At 37.0% G+C, this 23,708-nt stretch overlaps 1 protein-coding gene across 4 annotated transcripts in view; it reads left to right on the forward strand.

Annotated features, from left to right (window-relative positions):
• The window catches only part of LOC123953228 (spermatid perinuclear RNA binding protein), a 147,314-nt gene that overhangs the window by 67,872 nt on the left and 55,734 nt on the right, over positions 1–23,708 (forward strand). For all 4 annotated transcript variants that reach the window (XM_046023286.1, XR_006820840.1, XM_046023288.1 and 1 more), the window contains 4 exons: positions 6,216–6,384; positions 9,809–10,029; positions 14,887–15,052; positions 19,615–19,759. In XM_046023286.1, coding sequence (XP_045879242.1) covers positions 6,382–6,384; positions 9,809–10,029; positions 14,887–15,052; positions 19,615–19,759 — 535 coding nt within the window. In that variant the 5' untranslated portion in view covers positions 6,216–6,381. Of the gene's footprint in view, positions 1–6,215; positions 6,385–9,808; positions 10,030–14,886; positions 15,053–19,614; positions 19,760–23,708 lie in introns of those variants that run through there.

A 23,708-nucleotide genomic window follows, 5' to 3' on the forward strand; every position in this document is an offset into this window, starting at 1 on the left:
AGGTTTTTCAGTTTAGCTTTCCCCTATGTGCCTTAGGAAATTTCCAGAGGAAAACACTGAAATTCTATGTTCTTCTCATGTGAATATTATACACAAACTCAATGGTACCATGTAGAGACAGTTTATTTGAAGGGTTTTTGGGAAGGAGTATTTGTCCTTTGTGTGTCTGAGTTGATTCATCCCCTTTTGTATTCCCTGTGCTACCAACCATAGTGCCAGGTACACAATAGACAATAAATTAGTATGTATTTGGTCATAAATCTCATATAATTTTATCTTAAAGTAATATTCTTGGAGTATCAGTGAGGTCTTTTTCTAATTTTATCTTGCCTGTCTTTAATATGGTGGACATGTGATTGTTTCATAATGAAGAAGTAGAACCCAGATATTTTATTTATACATAGCCTCTTTGGAGAGGTTACATTTATTAGTATTAACCAAAAATAAAGTTTTCTACTCTGCTACTATTTTGAGAGTAGTAAGTAATTTCCTGGATTTTTATATCATAGCGTTTGCAAGACATTACTTGGAATTTAAGAAAGTAAGTATATTGTAATAATATAATTGCCTTAATATTTAGTATTTTTCTCTTAATTACTTTTCAGAAAAATGCCTAAATATGTGACTAAATTTTATAGTATAAATATAGAGAGCATAGTCATTCTTCAGTTTTGAGGTGTGCTTGTAGGAAAAGGGTCTAATATTCATACCTATAAAAACCTAGCTTTGTGGGCTGTGTAGTCTAACCTATAAAGCCTTTCACCTTTAAAAGTCAGTTAAAACAAAGATACCATCACTAAGAGGATGACCCATGGAAGAAAAAGTTGATGAGTTGGACTTCATACAATTAAAAACTTCTGCTCAATGAAAGACACTGTTAAGATGATGAAAAGAGAAGTCACAGGGAGGAAATCTTTGCAAAACACATATCTGACAAAGGATTGCTACCAGAATATATAAGAACTCTTAAAACTAAATACCAAGAAAACAGACAACCCCATCAAAAAATGGGTAGAAGATCTGGACACCTCACCAAAGATGATGTACAGATGACAAATAAGTATATGTAAAGATACACAACATCATGTTATCATGGAATTCCAAATTAAGCAAAAGTGAGATACTACTACATAGCTATTAGAATGGCTCAAATCCAAAATCTTGACAACACCAAATACTGATGAGGATGTGGTACAACAGGGACCTCATTTATTGCTGGTGGAAATCTAAAATGGTACAGCCATGCTGGATGAAGGAGTCTGGAAGTTTCTTTCCTTCCTCTGTCCTTCCTTCCTTCCTCCTGCCTTCCTTCCTTCCAGATTTTGTTTATTTATCTGAGAGAGAGAGAGAAGGGAGCAAGCATGAGTGGGGGAGGGACAGAGACGGAGAAGCAGACTCCCTACTGAGGAGGGATCCCAACTAGGGGGGTCCGATCCCAGGACCCCAAGACCACAACCTGGGCTGATGGCAAACACCCAACTTACTGAGGCACGCAGGTGCTCCTGGAAGTTTCTTACAAAGCTAAATTAAACATTGTCTTACCGCATGATCCCATTATTGTGTTCCTTGGTATTTACCCAAGTAGCTTGAAAACTTATATCCACACAAAAACCTGCACATGAATATTTTGGCAGTTTTATTGATAATTACTAAAACTAGAAAACAACCAAGATGTCTTAAAGTGGGTGAATGAATAAACTGGTGCATCCAGACATTGGAATACTATTCAGCGATAAAAAGAATTGTCATGGAGCAATCTTAAATGTGTATTGCTAAATGAAAAAGGCCAATCTGAAAAGACTTTATACTGTATGGTTTTAACTATATGATATTTGGAAGAGGGAGGGTTGAGTAGGTGGAGCATGGGATTTTTAGGGCAGTGAAGCTGTGCTGTGTAATTCTGTAATGGTGGATACATGTCATTATACATTTGTCAAAACTCACAGAATGTACAACACAGAACCCTAATGTAAACTGTGGACTTTAGTTAATAATTGGTTGTTTATCAGTTGTAACAATGTACCACACTGATGTAAGATGTTAATAGTAGGGAAAACCATGTGGAAGGGAGAAGGGGTATACAGGATTTTCTTTACTTTCCACTCAGTTTTTTTCTATAAACGTAAAACTGTTAAAAAGAAACCCATTAATTGAAAAAGCAGTGCTTGATTGAAAAAGTGCTACACATTCATATATGTGCCTACATTCAACCTGTTACATAAAGCTACTCTTATTTATTAATAAGTAGAGCACATCTAATATTTTTCTAGGCTCTGTTTTTTTAGAGATTTTTTTTTTTTAATTTATTTGACAGACAGAGATCACAAGTAGGCAGAGAGGCAGGCAGAGAGAGAGAGAGAGGAGGAAGCAGGCTCCCCGCTGAGCAGAGAGCCCCATGTGGAGCTCAATCCCAGGACCCTAGGATCATGACCTGAGCTGAAGGCAGAGGCTTTAACCCACTGAGCCACCCAGGCGCCCCTAGGCTCTGTTTTTTTTAAAGGTACACATATTTGCTATTTCGGGGTTTTCCCCCCCTTCTGAAGTCATTTATTGAGTGTATACTTTTTGTCAGAAACTTTCAGGTATTTTTCATTTAGTTTGAAGTAGACACTAATTACCCCATTGATCAGATGAAAAAGCTGTGACTCAGAGAAATGAAGTGGCAAGGCTGGTGCTTGAATCTAGGCCAGTTTGGCTCTAAAACTTGTGTGCTATATATATATAGCCTTTGTAATTCACAAAGAGGTATTTTTTGAAATTGCTAAAGTTTATCCCCTAATGTAAGTGTAAGTGACTTTAGAGTGGAAATGCCATTGAAAGAGATTGTCTAGGTTTCAGTCTTGGCTTTTTTTTTTTTTTTTTCTTCAATCTTGGCTTTACTGCCTACTTCTGTCTTTTGTTTTTAATTAGGTTGTATTACCTCTTTATGCTCTAGTTTCCTTATGTGTTGAATGGAGGTAGTAATTAAAATTGTGAGGATTAAATGAGTTAATGTATGAAAAGCTTTTAGAACAGTGCTTGGTACAGAATATGAGTTACATAAATACTAGCTATTAATTAGTAGTGGAACATTTCCTTCTTTCATAGATAAAAGAAACTGAGAACCAAAGAAATTAAATGATTTTCTGAGTCTTAAAACTTTCTAAAGTCACATAGCTATTAAATGGCAAAGTTGAGGTTTTTTTAATTTCAAGGCCAGAATTTCGTCTACTGTTAACGGGTTTTATTGTTTTTGTTTTTGTTGTTGTTTTTCAAGATAAACTCTAAAAATGTGTTGCAGTTTCTCTCTATCTGCTTACAGTACACCACATATAATTTAAAATAATTTTTTTTTTGGTCACTCAGGTTGATATAGTAGGGAAAGAGCATTGGGCTGTAATTTAGGTTCTGGATCAAGAGGCCTGAGTCCCTGGGTTAGTTGTGTGACTTTAATATGTCTTTAGCTCATTTGTAAATCGAAGGGTGGATGAAGTTGGGCCAGGTGATTCCTAAGTTGCTTGTATAGCACGAACAATGTGATCTTGAGATACACTGCTTTTATCATGGATTATTGCACTATACTGTAATACTCTGAAGTTCCCAGAGCTGCTTGATTTATGTGTAGAGTGGTTCTCTCTGTGCTAAATGACTGAAGAATGCTGTATTTTGGTATTGGTGACCCACATTTTCTCTACTACATCCACTTTTTCTTAGCTTCTTCCCTTTTTCTTTTTCTTTTCCTTTCTTTTAAAAATTTTGTTTATTTTATTTGAGGGGCAGGGACAGAAAGGGAGAAGCAGACTCCACGCCAAGCAGGGAGTGTGACATGGGGCTGGATCCCAGGATCCTGGGATCATAACCTGAGCCAAAGGCAGTTCACTGATTGAGTTACCCAGGGCACCTCTCTTTCCTGCCTTCAATTTACTTTGTTAATACAGTTGAATTTTTGGCTTTACCTTTTTACAGAGTGAAGCACATGAACTTTGCTGCCAGTTCTCAAATGAACACATAGCAGTCTTTTTTGGCTGCTGTATTCACAGCTAAATATTGAATGGCTGAATCCCCTAGAATGGTGAAGTGGGGTTGGGAATGGGAAATGCTGAAGACTTCTTTGTGTAGTACAATCTTTATACAAAAGGATCTTTGAGATGTGTCTTACCATGGGATCATGTTTTAGATTGTTTCTTGACTTTGTCGTATGAAAAGACCCTGTGAATTGCAGCATGTTTGTGTTCCCACCCTACCTTCATGTGATATGTATAATAAAGTAATTCAGTTACATGATTTTTTTTTTTAAATCAAGTTTTGCTAGCTTATTTCAGGTGGATTTTGTAGAGTCAGGGAAGTTGATGACAGGATATGAATAGGTTTGCATGTAGGTCACAGCTGAGTATCATTTGTGGGTCTGTTTTTCATGTGCAGTATTGGGGAGCCTTAAATGTAACTTTCCTGGTTTCAAAAACTCAAAAAGGACTTAAACAACTTTTTTTAGATTTATTTATTTGAGAGAGAGAGAGCGTGTGAGCAGGGAGGGGGAGGGGCACAGGGAGAGAGTCTTAGTGGCTCTCCATCTCCCAACTGTGAGATCATGAAACCAAGACCCAGATGCTTAACTGACTGTGCCACCCAGGCGCCCCAAGGATTTTTTTCATTAAGAGAGCAGCTGATAGTATTAGGAAACTTATAGACAGAAGTATAGGGGGTTTCCTATTTTAAAGGAAATTTAAAGGAAAGATATTGAGATGAAGAGGAAGCTACTTTATTTATTTATTTATTTATTTATTTATTTATTTATTTGATCACAAGTAGGCAGAGAGGCAGGCAGAGAAAGAGAGGAGGAAACACGGTCCCCGCTGAGCAGAGAGCCTGATGCGGGGCTTGATCCCAGTACCCTGGGATCATGACCTGAGCCGAAGGCAGAGGCTTTAACCCACTGAGCCACCCAGGCGCCCCTATCTTTTTTTTTTAAAGATTTTATTTATTTATTTGATAGATAGTGAGAGAGAGTATGAAAGGGAAGAAGGTCAGAGGGAGAAACCCACTCCCTGCAGAGCTAGGAGCCCGATGCAAGACTCGATCCTGGGACTCCAGGATCATGACCTGAGCTGATGGCAGTTGCTTAACCACCCAGGCCCCCGAGGAAGCTATTTTTGTGTGTGTGTGTGTGAGTTTATACATACTATGGTGTGTAAATAACTTCCGATAGTCACACAGCTAAGCATGTATTCTCATTGGATGGTTGCTGTCTACTTTTGTTTGTTTGTTTTTTAACATGTTGGCTTATAATTTTATAAGGATTTCATCAGTGCTCAGAAGAGTTTCCTTTTACCCTACCTGGAATAAAACTTCATAAAGATGAGTAAAGGGGTAATAGAATAGTGATAGACCTCTGAGCAGATATACACAGTGGGATTTTGGTGAGAGTCATCCATGGGTAATAAAGTCAGGATCTAGTGAAGATTCAGGAGTTTGTGATAACAGCACTTAAAGGTTGAAGTCAGGAGGCAGGGTCTCTCAGGAGTTAGGGGAACAGAGCCAAAAAAGCATTCTAAATTTTAGGCTTAAAAATGATTAAGGAAGAAACATTGTGCCAGCATATACTGGCAATATCAAGTGGAAAAGCTTCATGGTCTCAGTCAATGGTGGTGTATTTTCAGGTGTATTTTCTACTCTTTGGATAGGTCTGGATAATGCCAATTTCTAATTGAAAATCTTATGGTTAACTGCAGTGTTGTTGCCATGGAGAGTAGTATTACTTTTTTAGGTAGTACTTCTTTGCTGAATCTGTTTCTATTTATTTATTTCATTGAATGCAAGTCAGCGAGCTGCCACCTTTTGATTACCAGGAGTGTTACTTTTTTGGCCATATCACTTAGGCTCTTGGCCCCAGGCCTTTAAAAGATAGGGAAGCTTTTTTGTTTGAAATAAGGTCATTTTCCTCTAAAAAGATTATTTCTTTTTTAATTTTTTAACTTTTAAAATTTATTTGACAGATAGCAAGAGAGGGTTGAGGGGAGAGGGAGAGGGGTTTGGGAGAGGGAGAAACAGGCTTCCTGCTGAGCTCCATCCCAGGGTCCTGGGATCATAACCCGAGCCAAAGGCAAGCGACTCAGCCACTCAGGTGCTCCAAGATTATTTCTTTTTAGTCAATAACATGTTTATGGGCTTGACACTCAGATACGAAGCTAATTGTAAATAATCATTTTTGAAAAGTTGTTTTTCTTTTTTTCTTGCAGGTGTATTCTAGAGAATAAGTCTTCAAACTTCTTTGCCATATTGACTCTGAGTTGCCAGGGGACTCAGGCTTATGAGGAGGTACTGTCACACAAAACAGTGTCTAGTGAAGACGACAAGAAAGTGGGGAAAGGATTGGAAAAAGAAGCTAAAACGCTATAGAAAACCATGGTAGGTATTATTTGTGTTTCCTTCATTTATTTATAAAAGATTCCAGTAGTTTAAAATTGGAAATTTAATAGTGAAGGCAAGTGAAAAACAGTGGTGTTAATTTTTGGCTCTAGTGTATCAGATAAAGATGGCACTCTACTATTTAAGCAAAGCCAATGAGTTCAGATTTATTATGAGCCCTTTAAACCACAAGATGGAGCCCCATGAGCCCTCAGGCCATAAATTATTAAATACAAAGGAGGGAAGGCTCATAAATAATATTTTCTAATAAAACTGGCTTTAGCAAACTGATACAAGGATGGCTTAGGTGACCTTGAACTTGAAATTGTGTAATTTTTCTCTAGTCTTCTACCTGAAATTCACTTTTCCCCTGGACATAAAAAATCTTGAATTAATGCTTTAATGAGTGATACGGATGGTGCAGAATTTTATGAGATATTCAAGTATTGAACCCAAAAAGTTACCTTTTCCACATGCTTTTAAAATAACAGGGTCAAGTGTTTACTATATTGGGGGGGCACTGAACCTAACCTCAAGTAAATCTTGCTTTTTTGTGGAAAGTTCATACTCAAATTAGATGAGATGTTAGATGAGATCATAATCTCTGATGCCTAGTGTTTCAGTTGGTAAAATGTGTTGATTTTTTTTCCTCTAGTATTTTGGTTCTGGAGGATGTTGTGTGAATTTTTTCCCTAAGTATAAGTGAGAAAAGACTTAAAAAAGATGTTATAAGTGGGAGAAAAAGCACAAAAATATTAATCATCAGTATGTTTGAAATATGTTGTTTAGCAAGTCTGATGGTATTTCTTTAAGTGTTAGTTGATTTTTTAAAAAATTTGTTCTAGGGATTATAATTTAGTTGACTTGCTCTTAGAGAAGAAATTCTCCAAATATTTTAATTCTGGATGGTGGGGAAAAATGTTAGTTAACTTGGGATTTTCTCTGTCATTTAGTTTTAGGTGAGGTCTAAGAAAGGATACTGTGACTTCCGTTTCCTCAAATATGAATTCTGTGCCTCTTCAACTCTTGATTTTTTTAGAGTTTAAATGCTTTTTACTGTTATTTGTCATAGTTGATAAAAATTCCTTTCCTAGTTTATTCATTTTAAATTTAGTTTAGATTTCCTGGTGTTTACATAATTTTGTGTTTATATAATTTAATTGGTTGGTAGATGTTTTCCAATTTTTCCTATTGCTTTAAACCTTAGATCTTAGAGTTGAATGACAACTTTCTGTTTCTGCATATTATTTTTAATTTAGTTTTTTAAATCTTTAAGAGGCCCCTGGGTGGCTCAGTGGGTTAAGCGTCTGCCTTTGGCTCAGGTCATGATCTCAGGGTCCTGGGATCAAGGCCGCATCGGCTCAGTGGGGAGCCTGCTTCCCCCTCGCCCACCCCCGCCTCTCTGCCTACTTGTGATCTCTCTGTCAAATAAATAAATAAAATCTAAAAAAAAAAAAAAAATCTTTAAGTCCATTTGGACCTTGTTGGGGTAAATAAGATCGCCCTCCCATTTTTTTGGTCTTTTTTTTTGTAATACTGCTTATTCTTCCTTTGACCATTGTTTTATGGTGCTTATCCTGTCACAAACAGTAGAGTCTTGGATTTAACATTGGCAGTGTGTTATTTGTGAGAGAAACACCAAAGCTTTGTGGTATGTAGCAGTATGTCATTTTATTAATGGAAGGCCAGTGTGCAGGGCTGAGTAATTTAGCTAACTAAATAAATTATTAACTCACCATAAAACTAAATGACAGAGATGATCCCAGGTTAACAGTTTTTTTCTCCACCATTCAGAACTAAAAAATTAGTAAATTACTTTTTCTCTAAAGAGAAGTCAAATAATTTAATAATTTTTCTCTAGAACAACTTGGCATCTCCAATTTGTTATATGGCTTTTTTGTTTTCTTGTTACTTATTTTGGGATATGTGAGTAATTTCAAGAAATGATTAAAAAGTTGGTTTCTTTGCGGCAAAAGATTCCAGTTAGAAAACTGGTTGTGGACTGTGAGCAAGGCAGAAATCTAGACAGAAATGGGTTTTATCTAGAAAAAAGGAAAGCTCTGTGATTGATTTGAGTCCTTATAATAATTGAAGGTTTCAAAGGTTTACTTACCTTTTTAGTTTTAGTGTGCTTCATTTTATAGGGGACGGTAATACTGTAGTATTAATTTACTAGTGTTCAAATTAATATGGTTTTTAAACATTAATATTCAAACAAAACAAGAGGCAGGACTGATAAGGACTTGAGAATATTTTATTTTGTGGTAGACTTTAGAACAAAATATTTACCATCTACTGGCATATTAGTTCATTTAGGTAAAGACACTGTAGCCATCCTTTGAATGGAATACTTTGAGCTTTATGGAAACTCACCAACTTATCCCCGTTCATTTTGCAGTGTACTGGTACAAGTGTCTTCATGCTATTTGTAAATTTGGAAATATTCAAAAGTTTCTGGAAGTGTGACTCATGAGTGTGAAGGATCTGCTCTATTAAATTTTCATGAAATTCATTCTATTTCTAGGCTCTAATCTGCTCCACTAATTTCTGGGCCAGCGTGTCATTTTAATTACTGCTTTTAAAATTTTTGGTATTTTGTTTTAGTGTAATGGTACCAATCATCCATCTTTGTAGAATATTTCTTGATATTTTCATTGTGTTTTTTTTTCTCCAAATGAGCTTTAAAATGATTTTTATTGAATATTAAGTAAAGCTATCTTGAGAGGATTTGATTGAGAACGTAATACGTTCATAAATTACTTTGGGGAGTTGATTGTTTTGTAGTATGTATTTTCCCCATTTTGGAGTTTGGAATGTTTTCTGCTAATCTGTTTTAAAAATTAAGGCCTTGCACCAAGGGTGTGAATGCCAAATAGTAAATAGAGTTCTGATGTTACCCACAGTTTTTCTTTAGTGTTGACACATATCTTTGTATTTTATATTATTACTGTATTATGAAATCTCAATTTTTCAAGTTGCATAATTCTTCAGCAGTTTGGAAAGGAGTGACTGGGTATCACGAGTCACCATCATGGTTCCTAGATACTTTGTCAAAGCTAGGAAGTATCTCTTTTTTGCAGATGATGTGTGATACAGATGACCTTTTTCAAAGGTCGTCTGTATGTATCAGTATTCAAAATACTAGATTCAGCTAAAAGGTAGCATGTACATGATGCAGAGAGTGACCTGGGTGAATCTTACCAAAACAAGAATGAAAAATTGCTAATTTTTTAGAGTTCAGTAGAATGATGTTTTACTTTCTATTCTGTGCAATTTTTTGTTGTCTCAACGTTAATTGTTTCACAGTGGTTTGACAATGCTATGACTTGACTGAAATACATATATGTATTTTAATATATTTGTATATCATACTTTTCAGATAAACTTGCTTTTATTGAAGTAATTGTTTTCTTTCTTCTGACAGAGATCTATTAGATCTTTTGCCAATGATGATCGCCATGTTATGGTGAAACATTCAACAATCTATCCATCTCCAGAGGAACTTGAAGCTGTTCAGAATATGGTGTCTACTGTTGAATGTGCTCTTAAACACGTGTCAGATTGGCTTGATGAAACAAATAAAGGCACAAAAACAGAGGGTGAGACAGAAGTGAAGAAGGATGAGGCCGTAGACACCTATTCCAAGTGAGTGTGGCCTAACCTTTGTACTGCAGTATTCAGTAAAGCTGAGTCCTCTCCCACTGGGTTTCATTTGGTATATGGTGTTCTTTAGGTTTTCTCGTTTATATGACTGTAAACAAGGAAGTAAATGTTTGTGGAATTTTTCCAAGTTACATTTGAAAGGAAGTCAAGAAAGAAACAACGATTAGACCAGGAGAAGAAGATGGACTTGTTCAGGATGCCTTTTGATAGTGTACCAAGCCCTTTAAAGTTGTCATTTTTGGAGATTATGAAAATGTCACTTTTTCATGTGTTGGTTCAGCCTTCTGAATTCAGAAATAGGTCTTTGGGGAAATCATAAAATGTCATTTTTTTTTTTTTTTTTTAGGTATTTAAAAATCTTGGTGGAGAAGAAAGAGTGCAGGAAAATGTGTTCTAAATGTGTTTTTGACTGTACCTACCTTGTTGATTTCCAGGATTCAACACAGTGTCTGGCATGTAGTAAATGTTCACTGGATATTTGTGGAATAAATGAAGGACTAACAGGAGCCAGAACCTTCAGCAGTTAGGACAGAGTATTCTCAGTGCTGTAACAATAGTAAGAGATGAGTGAGATGAAGCTTCGTGATAACTGAAGTTAGATCAAGAAACTCTGTATGACGTATTAAGCTTACTGTTTTGAGCAGTGACACTATAATTGGAATAAGTATGATTTACTTGGAAAGAAGAGGCTCATTTGATTGTACTGTATTTATAGGATTAAGAGCATTACTTTGGCTATAACATAAAGATAGAGGTTATAGAATTTTTTTTTTCATTTTTCAGTTTTAAATGTGATAAATAAAGAACAGTGGGGAAGTTTTGATAAATTGATTTTCTTCTCTGAAATATAGTGTAACTTTTTCATCTTTAGATGCAAGATAATCAGTATCAGTTTTCAGCTGAAGAACATAATTCCTTGAATTTGTTAACTCTTTACAGGTAATATCTACATTGTGTATAGTATGAGCTTTGTTAACTTGGAGGTTCTTGGCAGTAATTCAGTTTTTCTTGAATGTAATGGCTTTAAAATAGATACTGTCAAATTTTGAGGTTTATGTTAATTAGTAGTATCCAGTAATCTAGCTCTATATATCCCAGTCCCTGTGCAAATTAAATAGTTTTGCACTCCATATTTAAATTTGTACTATGGAATGTGTTTATGCCCTTTCAAAAACTTCTTAAAAAAATTTGATAAAATGTGTATAACATAAAATTTACCATTTTTTTTTAAAGATTTTATTTATTTGATATATAGAGAGAGATCCACAAGTAGATAGAGAGGCAAGTAGAGAGAGGGGGGGAAGCAGGCTCCCTGCTGAGCAGAGAGCCCGATGTGGGGCTCGATCCCAGGACCCTGAGATCATGACCTGAGCCGAAGGCAGAGGCTTAACCCACTGAGCCACCCAGGCGCCCCAAAATTTACCATTTTTAAGTGGAGTTTCATTTACTGTTGGAATTTAGACCCTCTTCGTACTATTTCTGTGTTTTTTTTTCAAGGCTGCGCAGACTTTTGAAAAGTGCTCCGGCAGACTTTTGTTTAACTGGATCAGGTCACTGTATTTTAAAGATTTTTAAAAGATAATGTGCTCCACACTTTCCTTTGGACTTGTAAATATAGCTCTGTGTGTGGGTGCTGTAGACTGTCTTTGTGAACATTCCTAGGTTGAGCACTTGTCTTGATTCCTCCCATGTGTCAGAACTCAAGGAGGGCAGAATGTTTGGGTCCTTATTTTGTGTAAAATAGAGGCATGCGCATCTTCTGAGAACAGAGCTGTTTTCCAGTAATAGACACGGGTTGAGCTCCTAATGTATGCTAAGTACTATAGAAGGCACCAAGATGGGTGAGGGCTATCTTGTATTTATTAAGCACCTTCTGCTGCCAGGCACTGTTAGGCAGCTTTTACCTTTGTGCTCTTTATTTTACCTTTTTACAAACTGACTCAGAGAAAGCTTCCACTATTTATATTATTAGGAATATTAGGGTTCTGTTCTTAATTTTAAATAATTCCCTATATTTGGGTGTTGACTTTATGGTATCTTCTTTATTTAAATTATTCAAATTCGGGGCTGAAGTAGGAGTTCCTTTCTTGGTTCAGTCATGCTGTCATCTGCATAAGATCAAGTATATCCAATTATGACATAGAATTTAATAAGCAAGTAATAATGTGTAGTTAATAATAGCTAAACACTTACTGAATGCCAGTTACTATAGCAGACTGTTTTTCGCATTAGGTTACAACAAACCTGCTGGTATGGGTTATTAACATTCCCCTCCTCTGCCCCCATTTTACCTAAGAAATTTCTGTTGCTTCAAATTTGCATATGAAAGAGTGACCGGGAATCATTAACAAACTTTAACTTGCTTGAGGTCAGTGAATGAGTATGTGTGGTGGGCCAGGATTCATTTTCATCTGTTGGGACTCCAAATCCAATTTTCTTAGCACATTTGCCTCAAATTTCTGTGACGAAAACGTGAGAGTGTAGAGCAGGGAGAGTTTATATGCTGGTTCTGGGGATCAGAAAAAACTTTATGAAGGAAGTGGCATTTGCAGTAGGCTCAGAGTATGGGAGGGCTTTTGGCAGGCGGTTAAAAGTGGAAGAAAACATAAATCTCAGCAAAGTTCTAGGTATGAGAAAGCTTAGGGACCATTTAGGGATTAATAGCATTGTTTATTGAGCTGTTAATGTATGCCAGCATCTGCACTAACGTTCATTACTTACATGATGTTCTTAAGGACTACTCTGTAAGAAAGGCATTTTTTTTTTTTTTTTAAACAAATGAGAAGGTAAGCTCAAAAGAGTCAGGTAATTTGTAATTTACCCAGTGTCACAATACTGAGTGGCAGTGCCAGAATTTGAATGATAAAGTCGTGTTGTCTTCTCAGTTGTCTCCCAGTGTGCTAAGTGCCTGAGTGTTCAGTGGGACACTAAGAAAGTACAGGCAGAGTGCCGTCCCTGGGCTCCTTTTGGAAGGTTACTCTGGTAGTGGTGGTATACAGTGGATCAGAATGGCAGAAGTTACTCATTAAAGCCAGTGAAGCGATGGTTATTGAGCGTAGTCTAGGTGAGACGTAATAAGAGCCTGAACAGAAACTAGTTTGAAGGCATTTGTTCCAGGGCGATCCTGGAGGGAGAATTTATCAACTGTTACTAACTAGATTTGGGAGAATGAGGAGAGGACAGGGATACAGGAGAAGAATCAAAGGCGATGGAATCTCTTCTTAATATCAAATAATTTCCTGTTTGGATCACTTGCTTTAAAACCCTTTTTCTTTCTCTCTATACTTATATCACCCTTTATAGTTTTTCATTGATTTAATATTAATTGAATCTCTAAGATATGCCAGCCACTTAACCAGTGTCTGGATTATTTATAATTTCTTGTCTTATTTCTCTGCCACAATATTTCTCTCCCTTATCCTTTCTCTAGTTCATTCTCCACTCTGCTGATTCTTTGCCCCAGCTACAATGACCTTTTTTCTCTCTAACCTTATCAAACTCTGATGTCAGACCTCTTTAATTTTGACCTCTCTTTCTCCTGAACTTGGGAAGCAACCATAATAATGTAAAGAACCTGAGCATTGTGATCACACCAACTTGAGTTTGAATCCAGGCTGTGTTTTACTCTCTGTGTGAATTTGAACAATTAATTAGCCTTTCTGAGATTGACATTACTTGTCTTTTAAATGCAAGCTTGTTGTGAGGTTTACTTTTTATTTTTATTTTTTTGAGAGAGAGAGCATGTGTGCATATACAGGAGTGGGGTTGGAATGGGGGAGGGGAGAGGGGCAGAGGGAGAAGCAGACACCCCGCTGAGCAGGGAACCCCATGTTGGACTCCATCCCTGGACCCCAGGATCATGACCTGAGCTGAAGGCAGATGCTTAACTGACTGAGCCACCCAGGTGCCCTTGCTGTAAGGTTTAATGAGAGTCAGTGGCATGCAGTTTGTTCTCAGATGTTACTTTCTTTTCCCCTTTTAAGCGGTTACTTTTTATACTTTGCTACAGGGTGAGCCTCAGGAACAGGAGAGATTGGATCTTTAGTATACTTTCTGTACTCAGACATTTGCTTACTTGCTGCATGACTGCTGAGATCAGTTACATTTTCCCTTGTGATGAGGAAAATGAACCTATAAGAAATTTTTAGTATTAAAATTAAGGGTAGATGTTAACATTATTTTTATGCACCATTCGTTACTTGATGTTCTTTGTTCTTTTTGCCACAGCTGGATTTAGAATGCTTATACTGGCAGATTATCTTTGGTCTCTTCCTTCTTTCCTCAGATCTTTAGTTTTATCACATTGTTCTGCTTTCCCCATAAACTTTTGTGGATTCCTAGAATGATACAGCTAGAAGGGATGAGCTAAGGCTCATGCAGCTAATAGCCGTTTTGCAGTTACCATTACTGAGCCAGCAGGCACCAGTAAGAGTAGAGTTCAGGTCTTTAGATTTCCACCCTGATGCTCTTTTTCAGTATACCTTTGGTGTTCAGGTTTCTCACAAATTTCTTTAATCACCGATAAAAAGATAAAAGAAGTTTAAAAATATTTTAAAAAATGTGTAAGTGGATAATAGTACATATAGACTCTTGTAACAAGCACGTAGATGTAATAAAGAATTAAAAGATTTTTAATAAAGAATTAAAAGAAAGACGCTCCCTGTTAATTCCTTGGGGAAGACAGATACTTTTTTAGTCTTAAAACTGAGACTTAATTTTTGATGTCTGAATTTATATGTTCCTTATCAGTTCATATGGATACCCAGGAAGCCAAGTGATGATTAAGTTATAGTTTGGGAAATAGGTTGTAAAAGTAATCATTTAGACTTTTATTTTTAGGGATCAAGGTGGTCGGACATTGTGTGGTGTAATGAGGATTGGCCTGGTTGCAAAAGGCTTGCTGATTAAAGATGATATGGACTTGGAGCTGGTTTTAATGTGCAAAGACAAACCCACAGAGACCCTGTTAAATACAGTCAAAGATAATCTTCCTATTCAGATTCAGGTGAGTACAGTTTAATTGAACCTCTAGGAGAATTTGTAAAAAGGTGAAAGTAGGTAGCGACCTGGATGAAATTAATAATAAGGAATTGGTAATAGTAAAGGGTAGGTGCAGACAAAGGGAATACTGCTACTCTGCGTCAGTGACACATCCATCACATTTAAAACAAACTTCTCATGATTAGTGCTCAGGATATATTTACTAGATGGCTTTTTTTCTCTTTTTTTTCTTTTCTAGATTTTATTTATTTATTTGGCAGAGAGACAGACATTGAGAGAGGGAACACAAGCAGGGGGAGGGGAGAGGGAGAAGCAGGCTTCTCGGTAAACAGGGAGCCCAACATGGGACTCAGTCCCAGGATACTGGGATCATGACCTGAGCCCAAGGCAGACACTTAACCCAGGCACCCCTAAGATGGCTCTTAAGGTACCGTCTTCAATTTTCAGGTGTATCTTGTTGAGAGGCTTCATGTTTTTCAGACTAGGTCTCTCAGTTTTATAAACTTCTGGAAGGGTTGGTATAATGCAAAAAAGATCAGAAGGAGCATAGACAACTAGAGACTTTCATAGGTGATAATAAAATTGAAAACTAAGTTAATTTAACAGTAACCCTTTCATCCTTTTAATAGAAAGTCACTATAATTCCTTGTTCCAAAACTTTTTCCAGTGGATGGTTTTAGAAAATTTTGATGTTTTGGCATGCTTTTTGGAGAATCCTGTGAAGGTGGACGGCTCCCCAGGGCTGAAGACAATGGTTTGGTCTGGGGCTGTGGCCGCCCCAGGACCTGCTCTGCCAGTCTGCTCCAAGGGCCAGCTGCATCACTAATTGGAAAGCTGTTATCATCTTTCAGTTTCACATGTGTTGTCTGTGGTATAATCAGATTGTAGCTTTTTGATGATTTCCTATTGGTTAGTCCTTATATCCATGTTCCAGCCCTCAGGTGTCCACGAAGTCCTTTGAGTTGAATGTTCTCTTTTGTTGAGTTCGTTTCTTTTATTTGTATTTCTTCTAAAAAAGTACTCCCCCCCCCCAAATTATATGAATTCTAAATTTGTTTTTAGCTTTGTTATTGGATACTTTCACATTTACAAGTTGATCTTCAAAACTATCTTCCTTTTTTAATCTACTGTTGACACTCAGATTTGTCTTACTTGTTGACATATTTCCCTATATTGATTTTTGGAGCACTGTGTTTTCATTTTGCCTTAGATCTCAAGATACGATTTTGTAAGTGACTGAACATATATTTGGCTTTTCCATTTTCAGTTCATGAATGAAGAAATGTTTTTGGTCCTTCATAGGGTTAAATTGATTTCTTCTAAAAAATTATTTTAAGTCCTTTTGTTATCATTTGGGGAGGGAGAGTGGTGAGCAACATGGAGTACAATAATAGAGCTTTTTTTTTTTCTTTTTTTTTAGAGGCAGTGTTGGAGGGATGAGGAGTGGGGAAGGGGGGAAGAGGAAGAGTGAGGAGAGAATCTTAAGCACAGGGGTCAGTGTGGGGCTCGATACCACAACTCTGAGATCATGACCTGAGCCAAAATCAAGAGTTGGATGCTTAACCGAACTAAGCTACCCAGGGCCCCCCAATAGAGCTTTTAAAAAACAGCTCAATAACAGGACTTTCTGGCTAGCTATATTCCCTGTTACTAGAATGTTAATAAAACTCCTTATTTCTGTTTTTTTTTTTAAAGATTTTTATTTATTTATTTGGCAGAGAAATCACAAGTAGACACATGTAGGCAGAGAGGCAGGTAGAGAGAGAGGGAGAAGCAGGCTCCCCACTAAGCAGAGAGCCCGATGTGGGACTTGATCCCAGGACCCTGGGATCATGACCCGAGCCGAAGGCAGAGGCTTAACCCACTGAGCCACCCAGGCACCCCCTCATTTCTGTTTTTTTATATTGTTTTAAAGTGTAATCTGTATTCCTGCTTTTATTACAGTGAACACTGTTACTCTTAAATCTAGGGTAAAGTAATCCATGGAGGCTTTTCAACCATCTCACCCGTGTTTCTGCTCCCTGTAGTGAGTCCTGTTTCTTATGAGAGTGGTCCTATTCCTTACCTGTGTCAGGGTGGAAAAGGAGTTGAGAACCAGGGCTATAAATAACAGAAGTTCTTATTCTGAAAATCTATCACACTTCTCAAGTATTGATATGGGAGATTGGGCCAAATTTCAGTCTGCATTAATAGAGCTTTCTCTGTGGAGATCACAACTGTATAAACTCTACATTTTTGTCTCCTTGGTGAGGGTCTTTATTTCAGGCCCCACAGTTTTAAAATGTTCTTGTTGAGTTAGCAAGTAAGTGTTCAAGGGAAAGGACCCAGAAGAAAGTGCAATCTGTGTTAACCATTTTAAATTTGAAGAGAAGGGCACCCAGCTAGCTCAGTCGGTAGAGCATGAGACTCTTAAATTTGAAGAGACTGGGGCTTTTTAGGCAAGAGAAGACAAAGAAAGACACATATTATTTGGTCTTTGAAGGGCTTCTTAGAAAAGTTAAAAGAAGCCTGAGCTCTTTTTTTTTTTTTTTTTTAAAGATTTTATTTATTTATTTGACAGACAGAGAGATCACAAGTAGGCAGAGAGGCAGGCAGAGAGAGAGGAGGAAGCAGGCTCCCTGCAGAGCAGAGAGCCCGATGCGGGACTCGATCCCAGAACCCTGAGATCATGACCTGAGCCGAAGGCAGCGGCTTAATCCACTGAGCCACCCAGGCGCCCCAGAAGCCTGAGCTCTTAAGACCAGTGGTAGACATTAAAAGTATTTCACTTTATCATAGCCAGTAGTTATCCTACCTTGAAACCAGTTGCTTTGTGTGATGGTTAGATCCATCGCTGTAAGTGGTTCAGAAGAGGTATCCAAGTAAAATGGGGACATAATTGTATACCCATCTCAGATTAAATTGTAAACATGTACACATATGTGCCCTCATACATACACACATTATTACTATTAATATTTCAGAAAAATCATTTTTTTTAAAAGATTTTATTTGTCAGAGGGAGTGAGAGCACAACAAGCAGGCAGAGGTGGAGAGAGAAGCAGGCTGGCTCCCTGCTGAGCAAGGAGCCTGATGTGGGACTCGATCCCAGGATTCTGGGATCATGACCTGAGCCGAAGGCAATGGCTCAACCGACTGAGCAACCCAGGCATCCCCAGAAAAATCATTTTAAGCATGATTTCTACCTTTACTCCCTGCCTCCCTGTTGTTTTCTTGTTGTTTGTATGGAAAACCGGTTTCTGATATGATACAATCTTATTTTCTTGTGAATTATCTTTTCCTGAGCACTTACCACAGCAAAACTTCCAGTAATCTAAGTACCTTAGTTAATTGCAGTTGTACCATACCTTTTCTCTACGTACTCTTTTCTAGGTCAATTTTAGAACTTCCTTGAGCAAGGGATAAGGGTGACCAAAACCAAGAATCACTTCTAATTAGCCCAGAACTCATACCCTGGTGATCTGCATACATAGTTGGAGATTTAGTTTGACTAATTCTCTGCATCTTTAATATTACTATAATGTCAATGTAAACAGGTTTCTTCATTTTCTCTATATTCTAGTTCTGGTTTTTCCAGTGACTGTGTGGCCTTTTCCCTTCCCTGGTTTTCTTTATTCAAAATTAGGATAATGAATTTTCTATTTTGCTATTTTTTTTGATATAAATGTTCAATGGTAAAATGCTATTTTTATGAAAAGGGCTTTGAGTTCTTTTAATGCACACTGATATGCAAAGACCTAGTAGTGTTTCCATTCTATGTCAGGTAATAGATATAGATTTCACTGCCAAGAAAGATTCTGTGTAACTTACTAAACTAAATATTTAATGTATAATAATACTAAATATAGCTTAATATGTGATTCTAATTGGTGATTATTTTGTGGAAGGCCCTTAAATTATATATATGTAATTATATGCTAAAAGAAGCACTGTATGTTTCCCTGTGGATGTCAGGTGACTTGTCCCATAATGATAGGTCTCACTGGAGTGATCTCTGAGATCTACCTGTCCTTTGAGAAAGGAAGTTACTTGTTTATACTAATTTTTGAAATCCTTTCTCATTCTTTCTTACTTGATGCTCTTTAAAAATCTACATAATCTTATATAAAAATCTATTAATCTTCTATTTGGAAGTCCTTAACAAGTAGGAGTTCCTTTTGAGATGGTCTGGTCAAAAGGGATTTGGTTTAGAGAGCATTCTCAGCAATTTATTATTCTACAGTAGCTCTCTGTAAGAATTTTAAGAACAGAATTTCACCCATTATCACATAATGATGCTGTTGGTATTTTACTTTCAAATATTAGAAAGAATGGTTTTAAAGATTGTTTAATAATTGTATAGAGAGTTGACATTGTGGTTGCATTTTGAGGTGTGGAGAAAGATTTGTTCTGGTAAGTTGGGAGGAAAGAGAAATGTTATCCTTAAACTAAACTAGTTAAAGACTTTACTCTTTCAGCCTAGTATTATTAATAGTTAATAACATTTGAAAACTAAGCAGTACTCATTCATTTTTTGAGATTTTAATCTAATTAACTGGGTGTTTTTGAAATCTTGGTGACTTTCAGAAACTCACAGAAGAGAAATACCAAGTGGAACAATGTGTAGATGAGGCTTCTATTATAATTCGGAATACAAAAGAGCCCACGCTAACTTTGAAGGTGATACTTACTTCCCCTCTAATTAGGGACGAATTGGAGAAGAAGGATGGAGGTACACATCTATATATTTTTGTTTTGTTCCCATAAGACCTCTCTTGAATGCTGTGTTAAGTGTACTTAATGGATTTAAGAAATGGTTCTTTCTGTCTTCATTTGTTTTTTGCCACTCATAGTATTTTAAAAAGCTTTATTTCTACATGATTGCCATATTTTGCAAAAATGTATACATTTAAAATATATGTTAATTCAGAAACCTGTTGATTATTATGTTGGTCTTAACTCTGCTTTTATTTTTATACTATTATGGTGTTCTATTTTACTTTGTCTATTATTACGCTGTTATTGGTATCAGCTGACCTATTCTGTGTAGTTTGGCTTTTAGGTCTGATTTTGGGATTAAATGTGGTCCAGAAAAATACTGTTTTCATATTTGCTCACTCATTGTTTCAGGTTACTCATTTGTACCTTGCTCTTGACTTCTAATAACTATTACAACTTTGTAAGATTTATGCTTTACCTAATTGCCCATGTAACAGATATAATTAGGGGATTGTGTTCTAAAAACTAATCTTCAAAAAAAAAAAAAAACTACAGTAAATTTTTTTTCTAGGAGGTTTGTGATCCTTTTAACATTTTGTATATTATATATATGGAAATTATGCTTTAAACTAACTTACTTCTGAAGTTAAAAAGAATTCTTGTTTGGCAGTGTCATCCTCATAAAAGTAGAGTAAAAAATCTGTATTCAGCTTTGAGAAGGAATGTTGGAGCTGAACTTCTTTATCTGGTGTTTTTATCTTGTTAAGTTAGCTTGTTTCTGCCTCTCAGTCCTAGCCCTAGAAACACTTGCCACATGATATTTGTCCTGTGTCAGACCTTTGACCAACTGGCCTTTCTCTGTCATGACAATTTAGAGGCAGTGTGACTTATCTGGGCCAGTGGGGACTCCCTGTTGCTGTTTTTCATCACTAGACATTCAGCAGGTCCCATTGCTCACTCCCCTACCTAAAAATACCAGTGCAGTAAGAAATATTGGCCAGTTTCTTCATTTATGTCAGATTGATGATAAAGGTGTAATAAGAGACACATAAGTAATGTTAAGATTGAGAAATTTAGAGTTTGGCAGACGTGTCTTTTAAAGTAAAAGTGATATACTCCTTTACAAAAAAGTTTTTTTGGAATAACTAAAATCAGCTCTACCGCACCCAACAGATACAAAGTAGACACATTATGAGTCAAGTTTTAAAGTTAAAGAGCATCCAGTCTGTAATTGGGTTAATGCCAGTACTTTTTTTTTTTTTTTTTTTTTGCTGTGTATCATATCTCTAATACCTCTGATGAACCAATCCTAAGCAGCTTAATTTCTTTAACAGCTTTACAGTTCACCATTAACTATAGAACTATAAAATAATTTCTGAAGTGTCAAGATAAGTCTGTTAATTCTGATAAGCTGTGTTCTACTTGACTCTCTCTCTAGTGTAAAGTCAGCCACTTCCTAGACTAGTTAACAATTATGGGAATTATTAACAATTATTTGAGTATAGAGAGATGAGAAAAAGACTGAAATCACCAAAGATTAGATTAATTCTACATCTATTTGTAGCTGTAGGCATCTCTTCTCTTATTTCTTTGAAAATAGTGAGAGAACATCAGGCTTCTTTTTTCCTGTGGTTTTGTATACTTATGTGGGATTAGGTAATAGTTTTCTGTGATACCCTTAAGCTTGCTTGGTCTGTTGCCTCTGTAACTTTAATTTCTGTTCACAGAAGTTGGAAACAAATACTGCACTGCACCCTTACTAGAAGACTAGTTACTGTAGAATACTCTCTGTTCAAGGTGTTTGTATTACTCAAGGATCCCAAGACCCCTTTTTTGAGCTGTAACCTCCCAGCCCCGTTGAGTCACTGTTATCTCTTATAATTTGTGCATTTTGTATAACCTGGGCTTTTTCAAAATGCTTTTTGATCTGCACTGCCATTTTGCGTATTCCTGAGCAACTTTTAGGATCCAGCATGACTGAGCATTTGAGACCTAGGCTTATGATTCTGTAGGACTTGTTTCTTCCTACCGGACAGTTCCTCCCACCTTGATACGGTTATTCTCAGCTGCATGCGTGAAAGTACGGGATTCATTTGGGTTCCAGGAATTTCTGAGACCGGGAGATATCCCTCTTTTCAAAATCTTCACTCCTTTTCTTTCTCAGTATTTAAAAAACATACATTGTAACTCTCTTTGAGGAGACACTTTCCTATTGAACCTCACAACTCCCCTCTGCAAAACAAACCAACTTTTCACAGTACACATACACGCACATCTTTCTCTTCCCTCTCTTCACTTGGTGCGTATTTGGGTAAAATCTAAAAAAGGGGAAAAAGCATGTTGCAAGCAGGGAGAACCAGAGGACTGGGGCAGGTGAGAACATCAAACTTAACCCCTTAGGGTTGTCTCTGCAGAAGTAAGTCTAACTAGTCATTCAGATTGCTACTTAAATTTTCAGTGGCCAGAGTATAAGGTGAATCTCTTTGGTATTACTTACTCTTTCACAGGTAAAATCCCTCCCATGCTGTCAGTCTTCTTGCCATATTCCTACCCTTTACTTAAAGGCCCCGTAGAATGTTCCCCATCACTATATGCTTCCTGCTAAAGAAGGGATAGGAGAAGAAGCACTTAGTTCCTGGCAGTTAGGTGTTCGATTCTTAACTCCATTAGGTACTCATGCTGTGTGATCTTGGACAGGTTTCTTCATTTTAAACCGTGGATAAGAAATAATTTAGGAAGGTGTTTGAGGTCAAATGACAGAATTTATGTCATGTGACCTGTATGATACCTAATTTGCTCAATTAATAGTGGTAGTGATAGTTACATTTACTCAGCTTATACTAAAAAGACTCCCAGTGCAAAGTCACATACTAAAACTGCCTTTATTTCATAACGAGAATAATGAGTGCTTGGTAGGTCTGAGGAACTGAACCTAAACACAGGTAAACTCTTCAACATTCACTGAAATGTCGTATTAGAATCAGTATACTGTATTTGCTGCAGTGCTAATAATGAGCTAATTTGTTATATACCTTATGATTCATCAAGAGGTGGGTATGTTTTTCCCTACCCATGTCCTTTATCCCTAGCGCCTAGAATGGTACCTAATACACTGTGGGTGTGCTGCACCCCTGCAAAAAAAATCTGTTAAATGAATTTCTGTAGCCAGCACATTAGCTGATTAAATAGGACTGTGTGGTGTGTAAGAAGCATTAACAATGTGGTGTGTAAGAAGCATTCAAGCAATGTATATTGAGGATTTAGCTGTGTTAAAGTATTTGACTTACTATGTTAGAAGCATTTTCTTATACATGATTTAACCTTCACAGCAGCCCTGTGAGGTGGCTTTCTGCCTTGCTTGATAAATGAGGAAAGTCTCAGGTTTTAGCCAGCTCCTCCCACTCTGAAGTCCAATGTGCTGTCTGCTCCCATTACTCGCTAGGATGAGTGTAGGAGCCTCTTAGCTGCAACAGTTATTCTCAGCCTCACAGGGTCTCAGCTTCTTTCGGTGCTTGTGATTTTAAGAAGTATGTTTGCTATGAGGGTGGTAAGTTAGCTATTATATTTATAATGCAATTCGAAACCAGGTGGATAGGGAACCTACAGCAACTCTTATGGCTTAGACTAAGATGAATCTCTGTCCTCAGTACTGAGGTAGATTTTTAGGGGTTCACAGAGAAGCTGCTCAAAAGTCCTGTTTCACGTATTGGTGCCATTATGAACTTCTGATGTGTCTTGGCCATTCACTAGCATGAGTCCTGCTAAATGGAAGGCATTAAGTTCTCGCAGTCCAGAGATCACAACTGGGATTATAACGATGCAGTAGGCTTTATTTTCCTGTCTTCCCCAGCTGCTAGACCCACACTATCCAATGCAAATTTTTAGCCATTATCTTTCCAGTGGCTGGCTGCCTGCTGAAGCATTGAAGAAAAGTCATATCGAGTGGTGTTTCTACTATAAAT

This window comes from Meles meles, chromosome 11 (assembly GCF_922984935.1).
Source record: "Meles meles chromosome 11, mMelMel3.1 paternal haplotype, whole genome shotgun sequence".
In the NCBI taxonomy this organism is placed as follows: Eukaryota; Metazoa; Chordata; class Mammalia; order Carnivora; family Mustelidae; genus Meles; species Meles meles.